Source organism: Typopeltis vanoorti, chromosome 19 (assembly GCF_054136105.1).
Source record: "Typopeltis vanoorti isolate ZY-2024b chromosome 19, IOZ_Tvanoo_1.0, whole genome shotgun sequence".
NCBI lineage: Eukaryota > Metazoa > Arthropoda > Arachnida > Uropygi > Thelyphonidae > Typopeltis > Typopeltis vanoorti.
In genome coordinates this window covers 24,334,490-24,357,293 of record NC_143567.1, presented here as the reverse complement: position 1 = coordinate 24,357,293, position 22,804 = coordinate 24,334,490, and the positions used below count along the sequence as shown (strand labels likewise).

The 22,804-nt window shown below is 36.2% G+C and overlaps 1 protein-coding gene across 1 annotated transcript in view; it reads left to right on the top strand.

Moving 5' to 3' along the window:
* Nucleotides 1–22,804, top strand: part of LOC150095918 (E3 ubiquitin-protein ligase HACE1-like) — a 147,955-nt gene that overhangs the window by 74,588 nt on the left and 50,563 nt on the right. Inside the window, exon 11 of the mRNA XM_090409566.1 lies at nucleotides 14,629–14,894. Coding sequence (XP_090265692.1) covers nucleotides 14,629–14,894 — 266 coding nt within the window. The remainder of the gene's footprint in view (nucleotides 1–14,628; nucleotides 14,895–22,804) is intronic.

Sequence of the window (22,804 nt, the reverse complement as noted above, 5' to 3'; positions counted from 1 at the left end):
ATTTCAAGCCTTTGATGGCTTTTTCTACTTCAAGTAAGGATATGTATTCCTGACTGCATGCCTGGTCAGTGTTTTTTAGCACTATGCTGTCATCACTGCTTGTTTCATTTAGCAGTTTTTCAAAGTAATTACTCCATACTTCAAGGATATCTTTTTCTCCTGTTTTCATTTCACCTTTATCATCTCTAATTCCTTTTACAGCACTCTTTTCTCCATTCCTAAGCTTCTTCAACAACCTCCAGAATATTTTGCCACCTTCTTGATATTTATTTTCTATATTCTTGCCAAAGTCCTCCCATGACTTTTGTTTAGCTAGTTTTACACACTGTTTAGCTTTCTTACATTTGTCTCTGTATTCTGTAAGAATAAAAGCTGACTTATTTGCCAGGAACTTTTGATATGCTTTCTTCTTTTCCTTCACTGCCTCTTTAACTTCCTGTGTCCACCAGGGAGTTCTGATTTTTTTATCTTTGCACACAACCTCACCACATGCCTCTCTGGCAGAATCAATCAATGTTTCCTTCAGAGTTTGCCACTGAATCTCCAAGGTTTGATTCCTGTTCTCAAACTCTTTCATTTTCTTTTCAATAATATTTCTGTATTTTAGTCTACAGTTTACATCTGAGAGCTGCTCAACTTTTATTCGCTTTAAAACTTTCTTACATGTTATTCTTTTCAATATGAAATTCAATTTTATCCTGCTCAAGACTAAATAGTGATCACTTCCAATTTCAAATCCTCTGTACACTCTGGTGTCCTGCACCAGGGAGAAAACATCATTATCAACAATAACATAGTCAATGAGACTTTTCTTATTCCTAGCCTCTTCTCTCCATGTGAATTTGTGCACATTTTTATGTTGGAACATGGTGTTAGTAATAACCAGTCCATGTCCTGAGCAGAAATCCAACAGATATTTGCCATTATTATTAGCTTTGCTCTTTTCTCCAAATTTTCCCAAAATATTTTTGTATGTCTCACAATCATTTCCTACTCTACTATTTAGATCCCCAACAAGAACCAACTTTTCCTTTTTCATTGTGTCAGTTGATTTTCTTAATATCCTCATTTTTAATATGATATTGCCATTGATGCCATCTGTGCCTCTAATCTTCTCAGGACTCTCATATCTACAGTCTCTAGTCTTTGGTCAAGTGTTTTGCTTCTGACCCAGCTCTCAGATCCATAAGTTAAAACTGGTTTGAACACTGTCTTGTCTAATTTAGTGTTCCGACTGATTTCTTTCTTATTCCATATGAATTTATTCAATTGACTTCCCACCATATCAGCTTTGCTGATTCTGTTGTCTATTTCTATATTTAATTTACCATCTTCATTAAAAATCGTGCCTAAGTAGTTGAAATGTTTTACTTGTTCCACAGGTTCTCCATTCACAACACAGTTGACATTTTCAATGATTCTGCCTATTTTCATTGTCTTTGTCTTTTTATTGCTGACCTTCATTCCATATCTATTACAACAGCTATTCAATTTAGTCAGAGAATCTTGCAGACTTGTAGCGGATTTATTTAGAAGTATAACATCATCCGCATAAAGCAAAGAGCTGACATTAACATCCCCAATTTTGATATCAGGTTTAATACCACATTCCTTCAAAATGTGATCCATATAGATAATGAATAACAGAGGGGATAATGTACATCCTTGTCTCACACCAGATTTAACATTAAACCATCTTCCTGTACTTCCTTCAATTCTAACTGCTGACTTACAACTCAAATAAAGACTAAGTATTGCTTGATATAATGCCCCATTGACACCATATAACTGCAGCGTATTGAATAGCTTCTCTCTTGGCACCTTGTCATATGCCTTTTCCAAATCGACAAAACTTAAATACAGATCTTTGTTATATTCCCATGCTTTCTCGACTATTTGTTGTAAAGTGAAGATCTGATCCTGACAGCCTCTATTTGGCCTGAATCCAGCTTGTTCTTCACCAAGCTTTTCTTCCACAATTCTTCTCAACCGTTTCTCAAGTATACTTGCATAGATCTTGCCAGGAACACTCAGTAGGGGAAATACCTCTGTAATTCTCACATTCGGTTTTATTTCCCTTTTTATATATGGGTACTATGAGAGCTCTACTCCAATCATCGGGAATTCGTCCCTCTGTCCACGCTTTCTGAACTATGCAGTGCAACCACTGTAAGACTTTTATACCACCATACTTCAGCATTTCTGGTCGAATATCATCTACTCCTGCTGCCTTTCCACATTCCAAGCCTTTGATGGCTTTTTCTACTTCAAGTATGGATATGTATTCCTGACTGCATGCCTGGTCAGTGTTTTTTATCACTGTGCTGTCATCACTGCTTGTTTCATTTAGCAGTTTTTCAAAGTAATTACTCCATACTTCAAGGATATCTTTTTGTCCTGTTTTCATGTCACCTTTATCATCTCTAATTCCTTTTATAGCACTCTTTCCTCCATTCCTAAGCTTCAACAACCTCCAGAATATTTTGCCACCTTCTTGATATTTATTTTCTATATTCTTGCCAAAGTCCTCCCATGACTTTTGTTTAGCTAGTTTTACACACTGTTTAGCTTTCTTACATTTGTCTCTGTATTCTGTAAGAGTAAAAGCTGACTTATTTGCCAGGAACGTTTGATATGCTTTCTTCTTTTCCTTCACTGCCTCTTTAACTTCCTGTGTCCACCAGGGACTTCTGATTTTTTTATCCTTGCACACAACCTCACCACATGCCTCTCTGGCAGAATCAATCAATGTTTTCTTCAGAGTTTGCCACTGAATCTCCAAGGTTTGATTCCTGTTCTGAAACTCTTTCATTTTCTTTTCAATAATCTTTGTGTATTTTAGTCTACAGTTCACAACTGAGAGCTGCTGAACTTTTATTCGCTTTAAAACTTTCTTACATGTTATTCTTTTCAATATGAAATTCAATTTTATCCTGCTCAAGACTAAATAGTGATCACTTCCAATTTCAAATCCTCTGTACACTCTGGTGTCCTGCACCAGGGAGAAAACATCACTATCAACAATAACATAGTTAATGAGACTTTTCTTATTCCTAGCCTCTTCTCTCCATGTGAATTTGTGCACATTTTTATGTTGGAACATGGTGTTAGTAATAACCAGTCCATGTCCTGAGCAGAAATCCAACAGATATTTGCCATTATTATTAGCTTTGCTCTTTTCTCCAAATTTTCCCAAAATATTTTTGTATGTCTCACAATCATTTCATACTCTGCTATTTAGATCCCCAACAAGGACCAACTTTTCCTTTTTCATTGTGTCAGTTGCTTTTTGTAAAGCCTCAAAAAATTCCTCCACTTCTACCTTAGTAGAACCTTCTGTGGGACCATAGGCACAAATAAGTCTCATTGTCCAGTTCCCCATTCTCATATTTGCCCACATTACTCTACTTGAGACTGACTGCCATTCAAGAAGATTAGCCTCGTATTTTGTGTTGAATACTATGGCTACTCCTTCTATTCCTTGATTGTCATTGCCTGAATATAACATTTTGTATTTATTGCTCAGAAAGATCTCACCAGTTTTGGTCTTTTTTGTTTCAATCACCCCTATTATGTCGATCTGGTACTTATCTAATTCCTCAGCTAGCTCCATTTCTTTGCCATTCAGGCTTCTTACGTTCATAGTACCGATCTTTAACTCTGGTGATGTTGAGTTGGGGTTCATATATTTTCTATATAAAATGTAGGAAAATGGTGTATTAACATATTATTAAAATACTTTGGATCAAGATAGTTGTAGAAAGTTTTTTTTTTCTAATGGTTACAAAGTATAATATATTTGATAAGAAATTATATTATTGTTTTAAGCATTTACCAAACATAAGCAAGTAGTCTAGTCATGAAGATACTTCACGTCCACACACTTGGGTATAGAGCTCCAGAAATCCACTTGCCACAGCAAGTTATCAGTGACAAGTGGCAAATGAATTTTCAGAATTGTTCTAAATACATTCAAAATATGTTATTTTCTTTGCATAATTTTCACTCTTTCTTTCTTTCTTTTCTTTTCTTTTAAATTTTAAAACATCTCAAAGTCAAAATAAAACTTCAATATTAAAAAAAGTAGTTTTGTTTCCAACTCTCTGATAAAACTTCTGGATCTGAAATCCTTAATTTGACCACTGTAGTGTTCACTTTTAAAGGTCACAAACATATTTGCAATTTTAGTTGCTGGTTCTTTCAAAAAGTCATAACATAAATCAATCATCTTCACTTTCTTCCATCCTGATATATACACTGATAATAAGACTTATTTATGCCTATGGTCCCACAGAAGGTTCTGCTAAGGTAGAAGTGCAGGAGTTTTTTGAGGCTTTAGAAAAAGCAACTGACATAATGAAAAAGGAAAAGTTGGTCCTTGTTGGGGATCTAAATAGCAAAGTAGGAAATGATTGTGAGACATACAAAAATATTTTTAGGAAAATTTGGAGAAAAGAGCAAAGCTAATAATAATGGCAAATATTGTTGGATTTCTGCTCAGGACATGGACTGGTTATTACTAACACCATGTTCCAACATAAAAATATGCACAAATTCACATGGAGAGAAGAGGCAAGGAATAAGACAAGTCTCATTGACTATGTTATTGTTGATAGTGATGTTTTCTCCCTGGTGCTGGACACCAGAGTGTACAGAGGATTTGAAATTGGAAGTGATCACTATTTAGTCTTGAGCAGGATAAAATTGAATTTCATATTGAAAAGAATAACATGTAAGAAAGTTTTAAAGTGAATAAAAGTTGAGCAGCTCTCAGATGTGAATTGTAGACTAAAATACACAAAGATTATTGAAGAAAAAATGAAAGAGTTTGAGAACAGGAATCAAACCTTGGAGATTCAGTGGCAAGCCTTGAAGAAAGCCATGATTGATTCAGCTAGAGAGGCATGTGGTGAAGTTGTCTGCAAGGATAGAAAAATTAGAACTCAATGGTGGACATAGGAAGTTAAAGAGGCAGTAAAGGAAAAGAAGAAATAATATCAGAAGTTCCTGGCAAATAAGTCAGCTTGTGCTCTTAGAGAATACAGAGACAAATGCAAGAATGCTAAACACTGTGTAAAACTAGCTAAACAAAAGTCATGGGAGGACTTTGGCAAGAATATAGAAAATAAATATCAAGAAGGTGGCAAAATATTCTGGAGGTTGTTGAAGAAGTTTAGGAATGGAGGAAAGAGTGCTGTAAAAGGAGTTAGAGATGATAAAGGTGACATGAAAACAGGAGAAAAAGATATCCTTGAAGTATGGAGTAATTACTTTGAAAAAACAAGCAGTGATGACAGCACAATGGTAAAAAACACTGACCAAGCATGCAGTCAGGAATACATATCCATACTTGAAGTAGAAAAAGCCATCCAAGGCTTAAAATGTGGAAAGGCAGCAGGAGTAGATGATATTCGACCAGAAATGCTGAAGTATGGTGGTATAAAAGTCTTACAGTGGCTGCACTGCATAGTTCAGAAAGACATGGAGTAGAGCTCTCATAGTACCCATATATAAAAAGGGAAATAAAACTGAATGTGAGAATTACAGAGGTATTTCCCTACTGAGTGTTCCTGGCAAGATCTATGCAAGTATACATGAGAAACAATTGAGAAGAATTGTGGAAGAAAAGCTGGGTGAAGAACAAGCTGGATTCAGGCCAAATAGAGGTTGTCAGGATCAGATCTTCACTTGATGTAATTTTTTTCATGTAGTACTATCATATCCTGTACACCCCTTGAGGGTACATGGCAGGAATTTGATGATGATGATGATATTATTAAAAAAAAAAGTTGTGATTTTCTCACAATATAATTTCGTTAACAAAAAAAACTGGTAATTATAAACACAAAAATTAAAATTGGCACAATTTAATTAAATACTATAGTACATCTGTACATCTTATTCTTCCAACGCCTTTAACTCTGAAGTAGGTGTGTCATTGTAATATAATATTGTACTCAGCTTATTTTCATAGTTCATGCCATGAATTTTCATAGTACATTTTACATAATGAAAAGTCTTTTTAAATACTGTTATTTAGAAAAATACAATTGTTTTGTAAAGACCAGATTATGTGACTGAGTACATTGTGAAAAGTGAGTCCTGCTCCACAACGAGTGCTGCCTATTTTCTTGTTGTTTTCCTGACTCTTATCATTTGTCTTTTCTATAAATTACTGTTTGTGGATCATTTATATAAATTCACCCTTGATTATAAACTATAAATGAAAGAAAACACAAACTGAATTGTGATGAGCTGTACTGTGGCGCATACATTTTAAATCTACATTGAGGGATATTTCTGTATAATTATGTGTAATGCGTAGTGAGAATTAAAGAATGCAGGTGTGTGAGAAGTAGATTTTTTATATGGAGAATTGTCAGTGAATGGAATGCATTACCAGAATATGTTGTTAATACAGGGAGTGTTAAGAATTTTAAGATTCAATATTTTAGATTTGTTGTCATTTGAATGAGCCTCTCATAATCAGTCTGCTGACTCCATGGAGGGTATAATAATAATATATTACTTTGTTTTGTCATCGTAACATTTGTTTTTTTAAAACATCACCTATAACTTCTTCTTCTTCTTCTGCAGCTTCTCCCACTTAAGTGGGGTCGCTGTTTGTAATGAGTCTCCTTCACACCTTCCTGTCTTGGGCTGTCACCACATCCAAGTTCTTCATCTTTGAGTCCTCTTCTACCAGCTCCCTCCATCTCTTCTTTGGTCACCCACGCTTCCGCCTTCCTTGCACATCCATCTGCATGACCCTTCTTCCCACATATTCGTCCTCCCTCCTCACATGACCAAACCATCTCAACCTTGCTCCTGTATTTTCGCTCCTAAGTTCGTAACTTTCACTGTTCCCCTGACATAGTCATTTCTCAGACAATCCTTTCTGGTCACACTGCACATCCACCTAAGCATTCTCATCTCTGCTACTTCCATCCTGCTGATGTTATTTTTCCTCAGGGCCACAGTTTCTATAGCATATGTCATAGCTGGCCTCACTACTGTCCTATAAATTTTGCCTTTCAGATTGATCGGCGCCCTCTTATCGCATAACACTCCAGCCATCTCCATCCAGTTCCTCCAACCCGCTTGTATCCTGCATCCCACTTCCTTCTCAGCTCCTCCAACTTCTTCCACTGTTGAACCTAAGTATCTAAAGTCTCTCACCTTCCTGATGACATTTCCTTCCAGCTCCAGATCTGTCTCCTGGCTGCTGCCGCCCACTGCACAACACATATACTCTGTCTTACTTCTGCTCAGTCTCATACCTCTCTCTTCCAGTACTTTTCTCCATCTCTCCAGTTTAGTTCCCGCTTCTTCTCTTGAATCTACACACAGCATGATGTCATCTGCATACAACATTGTCCAAGGCACATCTTCTCTCACCTCCTCTGTTACCACCTCCATCACAATATTAAACAGAAACGGACTTAATGCTGACCCTTGATGCAAGCCAACTGTTACTTGAAAACTTTCTGTCTGTCCCAAACAGGTTCGAACACTTGTCTTCACATTTCTGTACATGTCCCGCACCAGCCTGACATATTTCTCCGGCACCTTCTTCTCCCTCAGACACCTCCAGACTTCTTGCCTTGGCACTCTATCGTATGCTTTCTCCAGATCAATAAATACCAGATGTGGCTCCCTTTGTTTCTCTCGATATTTTTCCATCATCTGTCGTAACCCAAAGATAGCATCTGTTGTTGATCTACCAGGCATGAAGCCAAATTGTTCCTTTGCAATCTCCACCTCCTTCCTTAATCTACCATCAAGAACCCTTTCTAGGATCTTCATTGTGTGGGACATCAACTTTATTCCTCTGTAATTTTTACAGTCTTGTGCATCCCCTTTACCCTTGTAGATGGGAACAAGAGTACTCTCCCTCCATTCGTCGGGTATATTTTCCTGATGGCAAACTTTCATGAACAGGTCGCACAGCAGGTCAATTCCCTCTTCCCCCATTGCCTTCCATGCCTCCACTGGAATTCTGTCAGGGCCCACCGATTTTCCATTCCTCATCCTCTTCATGGCCTCCGTCACTTCCATTCTACTGATGTTCTGCACCATCCCCTCAGAAGGCTGCCCATCTCCTCTGTGAGTCTTGCATTTTCCTCATTCAAAAGTCCCTCAACGTATATTTTCCATCTGTTTCTTATGTCCACATCCCTCCATAATACTCTTCCTTCAGCATCTTTGATCTGCCTCACATGTAAGATGTCCTTTGCTGCTTTATTTCTACATTTCGCTAGTTGGTAAATTTTTCTCTGTCCTTCCTTTGTTTCTAATTGATCATACAGATCTTGATATGCCATGGCCTTCACCTGTGCCACAACTCTCTTGGCTTCTTGCTTTCTCTCTTTGTACACCTCTCTGTCCTCTTCCACTCTTGACTCATCCCACTTCTGCTTTGCCTTCCTCATAGCTGTCACTGCCACTTGTACATCATTATTCCACCACCAATCCTCCTTCTGCTCTCTAATCTTTCCAGATGTCTCACCAAGCACCTCGATTGCACAGCTGATGATTACTTTTGAATTATGTTTCCACCAATCTTGTACACTTTCCAGTCCATCCGAAATCCTCTCTAACACCCTCTCCCTAAAACGATTCCTCACACTCTCCTCTTTTAAGCAAAACCACTTAATTGTCTTCATCCCATGGCATCCAGAAGTTCTTATCTTCGATCTTATTTTAATGTCTGCGCACAGCAGTCGGTGTTGTTGTGCTACTTGATCTGTTGGAATTACTTTACAATTTGTCACAACCTTAAGATGTTTTCTTCTAGTCAAAATGTAGTCAATTTGTGAGCTGTTGTTACCACTCCTAAATGTTATCAAATGTTCTTCCCTCTTGTAGAAAACGAGTTCACAATTGCCAGATCAAATGCTACTGCAAAGTCCACAACCCTCTCTCCTTCCTGGTTCATCATTCCCACTCCGTGGCCACCATGCACCCTTTCACAGTCTCTATTCTGTCTTCCTATGTGCCCGTTCAAGTCTCTTCCGACAATCACCATCTCATTTTCTGCCCTCATTTCTTCATCTAACATGTTCCAGAACTCATCTTTTTCCTATGCTGTACAACCAACTTGCGGGGCATATACACATAATACGACCACCCGCTATTCTCCAAGACCCAATTTCATTTGCATTATCCTGTCGTTCCTTCTACCCACGTCCAGTACTTCACCCTTCATTCTGCCACACACCACAATTCCTACACCATTTCTTCCCTCGTTATTCGTGCCAGAGTAGAACAGTTTATATCCATCTCCCAGTTCCTTTCCCTTTCCCCCTTTCCACCTTGTCTCCTGCACATAAAATGTCCAACTTCCTCTTCCTCATCATGTCTGCCACCTCTCTTCCCCTTCCAGTCATGCTTCCAACATTCCGTGTTCCCACTCGCAACATCTTCTCCACTTGCTGGGCTCGCTTCTTTAACCGCACCCGCCCTTGATACGGTAGCCCTCGTCCACTTCTCGCAGCTGTAGGGCGATGTGGCTGCGGGTCGCTTAAGGGGTATGCCCTAGCCCTTATATCATTTTCGCTTTGACTCATAATCATAGTTTGAGTTGGCACTGAAGTTTTCCGACCAGATGCCCTTCCTGACATCAACCCTCACATTTATCCGGGCTTGGGACCGGCACCTGTTGAGGCTAGTTTGCCTCCTTCGGTGGCTGCATAAGACGAAATGACTTAGCAAGATAGGAAAGACTCGCACCTAGCCCTCGAATACTCTAATAGCATCCCAGTCTACAGAATAATATAACAGATATATATTACATGAAGTAAGGCATGGTCCAGCATCAGGTACCTCGGGTTTGCCATGCCCGTACTCACTAAAGTGAGCCCTTGAGGTTCACTTTAGTGAGTACGGGCATGAAAACATCACCTATAACAACAGTATTTATATAAAGTAGACCAATACCTTGGATGAGTAAAATTTTTCTGTGGCTGGTGGATTTAAATTGTATTTCTGAAGCTCTGCTTGTGTGAAGAATTAAAACGAGAATATAAAGAATATAAATCTTGTCAAGTATGATATACTCAGGGGGAACTATCTACAGGAAATTTTTTTTTTTTTTTAGAAAATGATATTTATTTCATTTCTATGCAACAAGCAAGCAAACAGACAAATATATATATAGATGTAGTTGGAGTTAATGCGTCAAATAATAACATTTAATGTGCCTCCTGCTTGTGAACCTATGCAATTAATCACACTTCCCATGTCAGTAAACTAGGCAAACATTTGAATTCTGTTCATTTCAAATGATTGATATATATACCCAACTCCATTTCCTTGCATTTTTCCTGATTTGCTCTTTTTTAACTGCTGCTGCTTATCTTCTAATTTTTTTTATTTTTATTTTTACTTCAGGATTTTTTTTTTGTGTGTGTGTGTGTGTGTGTGTGTCCTTTTCTTCATGCTTACATGGGAATCAGAATACATCTTAAAAGTTATGGAAACAAAACAACTACTATGTTAGAGTAAAACTTCAGTTTAATATAAACAAAAATAATCACTCGACATTTCGACATTCACATTAAGGTCATCATTAGGAGTATACATATATATGTATATACACACAAAGAAACAAGCTGCGCTACAATCTACATGGTATGCTAAAGTTGCTCGTTAACTGTTAAAACTATTTGCCTGACCTCTAGTGGAGAAAAAAAACCTTACTACATCAAAGTTAGAGTCCTGTTATTATTATCTATTAGGTTACAAAATTAAATTAAGCTAGAGAGCAACATGTTCACTCAGAAAAGTTACTCATGATGGCCAATAAAAGCTGAAAAATTGCTTAGAGTCCTAAAGTCAGGGTTTGCTGGAAAACTTGAAGAACTAAGTGGACTGAATGTGTGTGCCATTCAAATTCTTGGGATTTTTATGCCACCATTATTTTTAAGATTAGGGTGGTTAATCAAAATTCCACAGGCTTCTTTAAATTTCTGTTCATACCAGGCATTGGAATGGTGTAAAGAACAAGTACATTTTCAATCAATTTGGGGTAGGGTGTTAAGAGCATGATCTGAGAGGCCTGCTTCACCAAAATTATTAAATTTAATGTGTTGTTTGTGTTATTTTTTTATGGATAAGAATTGTATGTCCATTTACCCCAATATAAGGTAAGTTACAGGTGCAATAGATACAATAAACTCCAGGGTGTGAGCCAAGAGGATCCTTAGAGGGATTGAATATGTTTTTTTTAGTAAGGTTTTTTTCCTTTGCTAGAGGTCAGGCCAATAGTTTTAATGGTTGACCAGTAACTTTAGCATACCATGTAGATTGTAGTGCAGCTAGTTTCTTTGTATTTATGTGTATACTCCAGATGATGACCTTAATGTGAAGTGATTAACGTCGAATGATTATTTTGGTTTATGTTAAACTGAAGTTTTACTCTAACATAGTAGTTGTTTCCATAATTTTTAAGATTGTGTGTGTGTGTGTTTTAACAGTAATACTATCATTATTATACAGGTATTTCCATGGAATCAGAAGACTCATCATGGGAGAACCACACTAACGCTAACCATTATTTGCATAATACCGTTCCTTAAACTCAGTTACTGTTAGTAGTTTATATACCTTTACTAACCATGCTGTTATACAACTTCCAGGCGTGACTCCTTGTTCTCTCTCTACTCATCATCTATTGAAAACGTTTTTTGTGTCAATCTTATAGACACCCCCCCCCTACTAACTTACAAGTTTCTATTGTATCCTCTCTTGGTTACTTATCTCTGGATCTTCTCTATCACCTCCTGATCTCCCAAGAAACCCAGATGACCAATCTGTAGATTGTTGTAATTTTAGAATAGTCTACAAACCTCTTGACAAACTCTAGACAAATTAGAATAATCTACAAATCTCTGGGCAAAATCTTCACTTTCCTGAGACATATCAAGGACCACCAGGTCCTCTCTCCTTCCCATATGTCTACAGTATTCCCTGTCAGAATGGGATCCTGTATTTTGGACAGACATGACAAGATCACCTTGGTACAACTAATAGCAGACTAGCATACATGTGAGATGAAGACCATTTCATCAGACGAAAAAAGCCAGCCTACTACTGTTCACAGAGACTGTTACTGGAAATAGCTCATGTTCTACAGTCAATACTGTAATCCTACACAAATTTTGGTGTGCCACCCTATCTTCCTGTCAGCAATAATCACAAAAGATCACTGTCATCCTCCATAAATGACTGTCCTTGTTCTTGAGATCATTTAATTCTTAGTCTTCATTGAATTTGTCTTTTAAGTGTGCCTAACATAATGCTAGCTTGAGCTGGTATGTTGGCATGTAAATAATTAATTTAGTTACTAAATAATTTATTTTCATTCCAGCTCCACATAGTTTTTATTCTAGAAACCTCAACATGAATCACTACAAAGCTATAGAAATACAGCTCTTTCAATTAAATAACTGCTGTTAATGCCATCAGCATGAAAATCAACAATAAGTTGAAAACTATGAAAATAGCAGAAAAGTGTATAGAAAACCTTAATTGCATTCTTAGTATTGAATCTATAGATGAAGCAAAACATTAAACTATTTAGGTTTATTTTTTAGTGAAAATGGCAAAAGAAATATGGAGATAGGTAATAGAGTAAGCAGGATTGTTGTGGTAAAATACCAGTTGAATAAATTTATTCAGCTTTATTAATGTTTTGTAATAGATTTAAAGAAGTTGTTTGCAGCAGTCAAAGGATAATAATATAATTGGGAAAGTTGTTAGTGCATGTGTGTTTGCCCAGACAAAAGGAAAGAGAGCAGAAATAATGAATGGTATGATGGCTGAGCTATGGGTGGAAGGTGTGCAATTTGTTAATATGTGAAGCAAATTTGATGGGAAATTGAAATGATTTTATGTATGAGAGATTGGCCAGTAAGCAGATCGACACACTTCTTCAGTGTGGCGAACAAGAGAAATAATTGCAGAAAGGTGCCTCTGCTGGATTGATGGTAACAGAGTGACCACTGATAAGGATGTAGTGGAATTATTTAATGGGCACTCTGTGTATATCATGCTAGTTCAAATGATTCTGTGTAGCACTAACAAGAGGGTGAGGCAAATACTATACAGACTAGAAGCTCATTCACTTCTAGTTTTTATATCTAATCTACTCGGCAAAATGTTCAGTGGATAGATGTTAATGATGCTATAGGGAGATGGATGACACATCACTATATATATTTTAGGGAATGTGCAAAAGAGTTAAATGTAACCTTACATTGATTGTTTAATAAATCTTGCAATATGGAGGGAATAAAAGAAGTGAAAGGAAGGCAAAATAGCCAAAGTATTGCTAAGACAGATGATTCTAGTTTTAGACTAGAATCATCTGTTTAGACTAGTTTGTATCTAACAGATAAGCTTAGGTGTTGATGGTTATTCATGACTTATTTTTCACGGTATTAACAACACCTCACACACTTTTATCACAAAAATGTTTTATTAACGCTTATATTTCGCTGATTTTCAACTCAGCATCATCAGAGCACAACACACTTGTATATGCGACAGTGAGTGAATGAAACAATATAATTGCAATAGACAAAAGATCTAAAGTCCTATTTTTTTTTTTTTTCGTTAGAGGGCGCCAAAAATAGGACTTTAGATCTTTTGTCTTTTGCAATTATATTTCGACAGTGAGTGAGTGTTTCACTCACTCACTCACTGTCGCGTATACAAGTGTGTTGTGCTCTGATGATGCTGAGTTGAAAATCAGCGAAATATAAGCGTTAATAAAACATCTTTGTGATAAAAGTGTGTGAGGTGTTGTTAATACCGTGAAAAATAAGTCATGACTAGTTTGTATATTTGCAGTTCAGGTTAAATATTGGAGAGATTGATCAGTATAAGACTGGATTGCATTAATACACATAAGATTCTCAAGAACAGTCAGCTGGGTTTGTAAACAGTAATTCTTGTTTTTTATTAATCTACTTGCATTTTATGAAAAGTGACAAATCCGTTGGATAAGGAGGACTCATACAAAGTGATATTTTTAGCTGACACAATAGTATATGACAAATTGACAACACATGTAAGTTGATGTTAGATGCTGAGAAAGATAGAAATGGAGATAACAGAATAAATGGACAGATTGGTTGGCTGAAACATTAGTAGCAAGTTTTGTATGAGAAGAGAAAAGGAAAGACCCTGAAACCAAAGGTAAGCATTGGCATACCACCTAGTTCTCTTCCAAGACTATTTGACTTATTGTTAATGATATTTCATATGAATTGATAGGGAGATATTCAACTGAATACCATTAGCGACAAACAACTGCTTGCTAATAACGGAAAGAGTGATGGTGATGTCAAGTTCTATTAGGAAGATTTGAATAAAATTTTGATTGAACAGATTCTTTTCTAAACCAAATGAGCTTTGGTAATTAATATTAATAAATTGTGAGAGAGAGAGAGCGATAAAAGGGTCCAGGGCTGTTTTTTTATATTGTAATATAATAGAACACAATATAATATAATAAAGATTTCTGTTTAACACAGTCTTTTAAAGGATGGTGCCAGGTTTTATATTCTGTATAAAATTTGTTCAGATGATTTTTTTAAAAGAAGAATACATTTGAAATTTCAGGATGACATCACCTCGATTCATTGAATTTGTGTGTCGCCACGATGCTGTCCTTAAATTTCTAGTAGCCCGAAATCCAACTGTTATATTTGATTACTTCAGCTTTCTACTGGAGTGCCCTGAACTTATGTCTCGTTTCCTTCATATGGTGAAAGGACAACCTTTTGAAGCCAGAAAACAGTGGTTTTATGAACATCTTCGACCTGATGAGCCAGAAAGGACTTTAGTGTATTCTGCACAAAATGATTCTTTGTTACGGGTTTATCGAGGTACACACATATATATATATATATTACTTATTTCGTTTAAATATTTTCATGTGTTTTTGTTGAAAATATTCTGCTAAACATAGGATTTTAAAAAAAAGAAACAAAAAAAAGACATTTATTTTACCAATTAAAGTAAAAAAAAAATCGCCATGCAAATACTTAGTTATCAGTTATTGCTTATTTCTTGGTTTATTTTCAAAAATCAACTTCAGATTCAAAATCCTTCTTTGTTATAGTTCTTATCAAGAGTCTTCTTTCTTATACTTTTTTTTTTTTATTGGTGATTTGTAATTTCTCTTAAAAACATTGCTTTTTGATTTTGCAATAGCTTTAAAAATGATATAATTTCATTTACTAGTGAAACTTTTTTTTTTTTGCTAACCTCATTTCACATTTAGAATTTTTATCTTCATCATATTAAAATTCTTGGTTTATATGCACAAGGGATGTATGTACAGGATGCTATGCATGAAAATTTTACATTATTTCTGAATTCCTATTGATAATTTTACTCCGAATTTATCTGTCAGCACTCCAATGTTGTTAGCTTTTATATTTTGGTTTTCTAAGGCACTTTTAATTGCATTAGTCCATCCATCCAGTGAGATCTTGGTCTTCCTCTGGATCTTTTTTCTACCATACTTGCAACAAACTGCTTTGCTAATCTTTCTTGTCCCATTCTGAGGTGACAATACTAGCTTAGATTAGCTCAAATTAAACATTCCTGAATGCTAACAATGTCAATTTCTTTCATAACATCAGTATAACTGCGCCATCTGTTTGCCTCTGTAATTTTTCAGTTTTTCTCATAACTCTTATATCTGTAGTCCCCAGTCTTTGATTAATTGTTTTATTTCTAACTCAGCTCCCAGATCAGTTCCATCTTTACAATGTCAAAGTGATAGTTGCTACTAGTTATTACCATTATTGTTACCTCTGCTCTTTTCTCCAAAGTTTGGCAAAACATTTTCATATGTCTGGTACTTATTTTGTTGTCTGTGATTTAGATTTAGAAAAAAGTTGGTCTTTGCTGAGACCAACTTTTTCTTTGTCACCTGTCTTCTCTAATGATTTAAAAAATTATTACTATAGGTTGGGGGAGAGGGAGAATGGGACTTAAGGATTATTTGTAAACCATATATCCCTGGGTTAGGGACAAGAACTGAAGGGTTTGAGTTTTTTCTGACATCACAAACATCCAACATCATTTTTCTGCCTCCTGATATTGCAAAAAAAAAAACTGAAACCTTTCAGTTCTCATCTCCTCCACCCCTTGCCTCCAAATATGTGGTTTACATTTATTATACCCAAGGTAAAATACTTTCTATGTATATATATATATATATATATATATATATATGAGGGTGGACTGAAAAATTCATGCCATAAATTACCAAAACAGCTAGCAAACTCTCTTGGCTATTTGCCTCCAGTCCTTTGAGGTAATTTGCTCACATGGTACATTCTATAGAAACCAAGGATTTATACTTTGTGACATCTGGAAGTCTTTAATTCATGTAGGTTGCATTCAAGACCTCTTTTATGTTAGTAATTACCTACAAGTTTTAAATTGTAACATACAGACTGCAAATGATGTGCCTAATTTCATCCATGATTAACTAATTGACTGTGTACTATTTTTCACTTTGTAAAATAATGACTGTTTGAAGCTTTTAGATATTTAGTTTGTTCCTTGTAAATCTTCCGGAAGATGACGTTGGCCAGAAGACAGTGAAACATGGAGAAAAATTACAGGCATACCTTGGTCATAGGATACATTAGGTTCCAGTCCACTGTCATATAGCAAATCATTTATTGTCTTTTGTTTCTCAAACAAAAGACAATATATATATGTTAAAGATACCAAGCTATTTTAACCTGGTTATACTCCATTTCCCAAGTAAGCAAACAGACAAACAAGTCAAGTTTGCACCTGCAAGTGTTGCAAGTCTAGCTGACCCTATATATATATATATATATATATATATATAAGGTCAGGTCACCATGAGGGTGGACTGAAAAGTTCTCGACCTAACAATGAAAAAAATAAATTTATAATTTCAAAATTATTTTTATTTTTCAACATAATATACCTTAAGACTAATACATTTATTCCAGCGATGCTCCAAAGCCATTATCCCACCCCTGTAGTGGTTCTCGGTAAGATCTGCAAAATACCCTTCTATAGCTGCAATCACCTCTTGATTTGAAGAAAAACTCTGACCAAGGAGGAAGAGTTTTAGTTTTGGGAAGAGATAGAAGTCAGAGGGAGCCAAATCTGGGGAATAGGGTGGATGTTCCAAATAAATGGTGGATGTGCCCATAAACTTTTATGAACTTCGAATGAATTTCTTTTGGTATTAAACCTTCTTTTACAAAGAATTTTATAACTGCACTATACTCAATTTTATCCATTTCAAGGGATACCAACAATTCATAGTGCAAATCCCTTAATTTTCCCATTGCCAAAACACTTTTATGGGCAGGTACATTGTCCTGATGAAAGATGATTTTTTTCTTCTGCAAACCTGGTCTTTTCTCACGAATTTTTTTGACACTAATGCCATGACCTTTCCTGCTGATGGAACCGACTTTGTCTTCTTTGGCTGAACAACCGGCTTCTGTGCACTATTTAGACTGCTGTTTGGATTTTGGTTTGTAATGGTTGAATCCAGGTCTCATCCATAGTAATAAATCAATATACAAAATCAGTTTTATATATTGTTGAAACACTCCAAGCATTGTTCAGAGATTTTCGTGTGAGTGCGTTTTTTGATCTGCTGTGAGCAAACACGGCATCCATCTTGTGCAAAGCTTTTTTATATGCAATTCTTCATTCAAAATATATCCTACGTGTTCTTTTGAAATGCCTATAGTCTCAGCAATTTCACGCACTTTTACTCACCTTCATCCAATACCATATAATTCACTTGATCAATGATTTCTAGTGTTGTTACACTTTTTGGACATCCTTCACATGGATCATTTTCAAGGCTGGTTTGGCCACGTTTAAACTTAGCATCTCGTTTCTTAATTGTCGAAAACGAAGGAGAAAAGTGCCCATAAACTTTTATGAACTTCGAATGAATTTTTTTTGGCATTAAACCTTCTTTTACAAAGAATTTTATAACTGCACTGTACTCAATTTTATCCATTTCAAGGGATACAGACAATACTTTTGCTTCAGACAGCTGTATAAAACAAACTACTTGATAGAATGACTTGCAATTTCACATGGATGCTTATGACAGATCTACCAACTTAGAAAAAAATCCTGCTGATAGTGTCACCATCTATGGTTGAGGCAGAGAACTTTTCAGACCAACCTGGTATTGTCTTTTGTAAATAAAATAATAATTATAAACAGTTTATAATTCACAGTGAAACATCGATATACAGAAAGATGAGCAACATCGTGAATAAACTAATTCCACCTAAACTGTGCATCAGTTGATTCATGGTAGCATGAATATTGCTAAAACTGTTGTATGAGCAAACACAAGTCATAATTGAAAATCTTATATGAGTGGATTTTTGTAAAGTGAAATGTCATAAGGTGTGGTCATAATTATTGTTACCTGACACACTGTCAAAGAGTCAAGAACTCATCAAGGCAGACTGTACATCACCAAACCAGCTGTCATACCATCTCCTAAATTCATTCATATTAGATATACTCACCACTTCAAGAGGCAGACTGTTTCACTCACTCCCTGCTGTGTGAGAGAAAATCGAGCTCTCATCCCTTGCTTAACCATGAAAAAACTTAACTTTCGTGAATACCCCCTATGTTCTCTCCCCACATTCCATGTAACGAAAAATTCCATCAGACAATATCCCATAACACCTATTCAGAAGTTTATAAACCTCTATCATATCACCCCCTCTTTCTCCTGTTAACCAGAGTCTGTAGTCCTCATACTCTCAATCTGTCCTCACAATCTATATTTCATTATCCTGATTATAATCTTTGTAACTCTTCCTTGCATCCTTTCCACAGCTTCTTAATCCACTTCAAATCCAGGAGACCAAATCGACATACAGTAGTGCAAGTGTGGTATTATGAAGATCTTGTAAAGAGGCAGAATGACCTACTTATCCTTACATGCCAAAGTTTGTTTCAACATTGCTAGCTTCAATTCTTCACACTACCAATTGCTATCCACCATAATTCCAAGATCCCTAGCCTAATTAGTTTCATGTAGCATAACTTTGTCAGTATAATATGCTGTTAGAAATCTCATCATTCCAAAGTGCATAATTTTACACTTTCACATTTCCAGCCTCTTGAAATCATTTTGTTAGTGCTGGATATCAGTAGCATCCCTAAATGCCCTGCTTATGTTTGCAACACCAGCAAATAATTGAACATCTCCTTTTTGATCCTTCTTGATATCATTGATATATAGATTGAACAACAACAGTCCAAGGACTGATCTCTCTGGTACACCACTGGTCACTTTAAATCTGGCAAATACCCAGTTTTTGATACCTGTTTGTCAGCCATCCACTTATCCAAGTCAAGAGTTTATATTCCAAATCTATATTCTCCAGTTTATGCAACAGTCTTTCATGTAGTATCCTATCAGATGTCTTAGCATAATCCAACAGTATCATAGTGAATCCAAATTAGCTATAACCCTTTATCCAAATTAGCTATAACATTGCAATTTGCTCATATTTTATATGAGAAAATTGCAAACACATGATCTCCCTTTAGTAAATCCATGCTGTTCCTTGGAGACTATAGCTTGTCTATTAACCCATTTCTCTGAGGAGGGCAGCAGTTGATAACAGTGATGTAGATATCCTGCAGGATGATTTAAATAAATTGCCATGTGAACAAAGTATAATGATTGTCAATTTAACATTGCAAAATGTAAGGTTATGTACTTCGGGTTGAAAGGTTACATACTGTGTATCACATTGATGGTACTGGATTGGAGGAAATTGATGAGTCTAGGGACTTGGAGATAATGGTGGATAGAGAATGGAAGTTCAACAGGCATATTGCAAAAGTTGGTAAAATGGCCCAAAGGATTACTTGGATGTTGAAAAACATGCTAACAAGTAAAGATAGGGAAGTTATTATCCCTCTTTATAAGGCTATGATTCAGCCATATCTTGACTACTGTTCACAGATTTGGTCACCTGGATTTCTTGTGAATCAGGAGGTGGTAGAGAAGATTTGGAGATGAGTGATTAAGCTGATGACAGGTCTGTGGAGTGCTCCCTATGAGGACTTGTTGAAGGTTTGTGGGTTACAAAGTTTAGTTGATAGGCAGAAAAAGAGGGGGAACATGAACAAAACTTATAAAATATTAAAGGGGTTTTACAAAAGTGATGCAAAGCAAATTTTTCAATATATGACAAATAGTCATATAATCAGGGATCATCTTTGGAAGTTGTGTAAGAGTGTAGTGTGTGTGTGTGGAGAAGATTTTTTGCATGGAGAGTAGTAAACTAGTGAAATGAATTGACAGAATTTTTGTGAGTGCCCTGACAGTGATTGAGTTTAAGGAGAAGTATGATAGGTTTTGTGTGTATAAACTTTAGTGTGGATCTCCCATGATGAGTCTCCAGACTCCATGGAGATACTGTCAGTAATAATAACAATAATTTGTGTATGAGTGCCAACTTCTCTAATCTATCTAGTTTTTAAAAATCAATGAGGTTGACCTTTTCTAATGGTTTATATGGTAGATAAAACATGTTTGTAGTTATTAAGGATGCCTACACTATTAATGAAGCTCTGGGTGTGATGGGTTGTGTTTGTGCCAGAAAAAGCTTGATGTAAATCAGCCAAAGGAGATCTGATGCTGTTTGATGATCTGTCTGTTATTGAAGGTAAGTTCAGTTTTTTGCTAGGAAGAAGGCAAGACTGTATTTTGAAAGCGTTTAAAGATGAGCATTCTTTAATGGAAAGGTTATCATTTCTATTAAAGAATGGTATGGAGATCAGAGTTTAAGGTACTTGTAGCTTTTAAAGCTTGGGATGTTTGAGCATAGCATGTGTCAAGTGAGTAGACAGAGTGGAGTGTCCTATCCTCAGCAAAACTTTGTTGTTAGTATTTGGGATTATTTCTGAAGCAATTAAAGCCATGCAGTCAGTGTATTATGTCTGTAAAAACTGCATTTTTTCTGGCCAGTTTGTCTGTTTCTTTAGAATGACAAATCCAAATTTCTGAGAAGTAAAACCCTGCCGTCTCCATATGAAAGCAAAACTGTGGATAGCATTATTGGTCAGTGAGAGAAAGTTAGTAATATAGGAGAAAGGGTATAGGCAATTGAACTGAACCCTGAGACACTTGGCATTGTTGTAGAAGTTTAAAGAGAGTCAAGCCATTCACCCTGACATACACACACACACACAGTGAATGATCAGACAGAAAGCTCCCTACCCATTTGCAGAAGATGGATGGCAATTTACTGAGCAGGCCTTAAAGCCAGATATGATTGAATGCTCTGAAAATCTCAAGAGCAATAGCTCTTGAAATTTCCAGAGCATTTCTCTAACCTTTTTTCATTACATATGTTCTGTGATGGGTGATATAGGCTGAAATATCTGCCTTGGATCCAAAGTGGCATATTTATAGTTGCTGATTAACTAATAGGTTGCTAGCTAAAGGAGAAGATGACTGTTGATGATTTTCTCCATTGTTTTAGCAAGCAGTGAAGTGATGTAATTCAGGTAGTGTTTGATTGCAAACTTTTATTTCCTTTTTTTTTTTTTTTTTTTGGAATAGGCTGGATATATGCATCTTTCCATGTTATTAGTATAAATGCCATCTGAGTACAGAAGGTTGTAGAGAGATGGTATAGGATGGGTGTTAGTCCTGGAGTGCAATGTTTGAGTCTTGTTGATGAGATGCCAATACCAGAAAACTTATTTAAGATCCTTTTTGATGTCTTTTTTTGCCAGAAGTTCATAGGAGGAGGCATATGATGCTTTGTTTCTGGCATGGTAGATGGCGATTTGCCTTAATTATCTATACAGAAGTTGGAGGAGAAGAACAGTGCTAGGAGATAAGCTTTAGGTGCTGTAACAGTGGGGCCCATTTTGATTAGAGAAAGAAAGAGAGAAGCACTGGTCAGCAGAAATTCCATCTGGTGATTCTTTTGCATTTATTGTATGCTTCAGTGTAGGTTGTAGTTCTTGTTGCATGCCATGTGTGGTATGCTTAATTCTTTTCGAACTGGCTTGGTACATCTATTGTTAACTCATGGCTTGTAAAGTAAGCATGCATTTTGGAATGGATTGGGAAGTTAGTCTTCATATTGGTGAGGATAATTCCTTTAACACTCTCTCTCTCTCACATCAGATGAGAAAGTTTCAGAATGAAAGCAGTAATCTGACCACAGAAAGCAAAATAGAAATTTAAGAGTCATCATTGTACCAGGCACCCGTATAGTTCAAAAGGATGCAAGGAAGTAGTTAGACAGTTTTGTGGGAGAGAAAAGCCACACAAGATCATAGTTGTAGTTACTTAGTAGTGCTAGATGTACATATTGCATCAGATTATTGCTTATGACAAATGCTTCACCATTTCTTGAAGCTTGGTCAGTGGAATTGGGAAAAGGATTCCATTTGGAGTTGTAGAGGTCACCTAGAAAGTGTCTTCACTGTTGTAAAAAGTCAAGATTCAGGGATAAGAAGTTGAAGAGGTCAGAGTGATTTCACAATTTGGAGAGCAGATGAACGTTAACAATTGGAGCATGTATACCTTAAGCAAGGAAAGCTCAGAAGCAGAGGATTCTAAATTTGGTATTCTCTGACAAGCATTGTCAGATCTCACAAAGGCAATAGATGCCACCTTTGTGGTGGAAGGAAGCATGCCAAGTGTAATTTATTATTATTATACAGGTATCACCATTTAGCTAGAAGACATCATGGGAGACTCACATGGTGG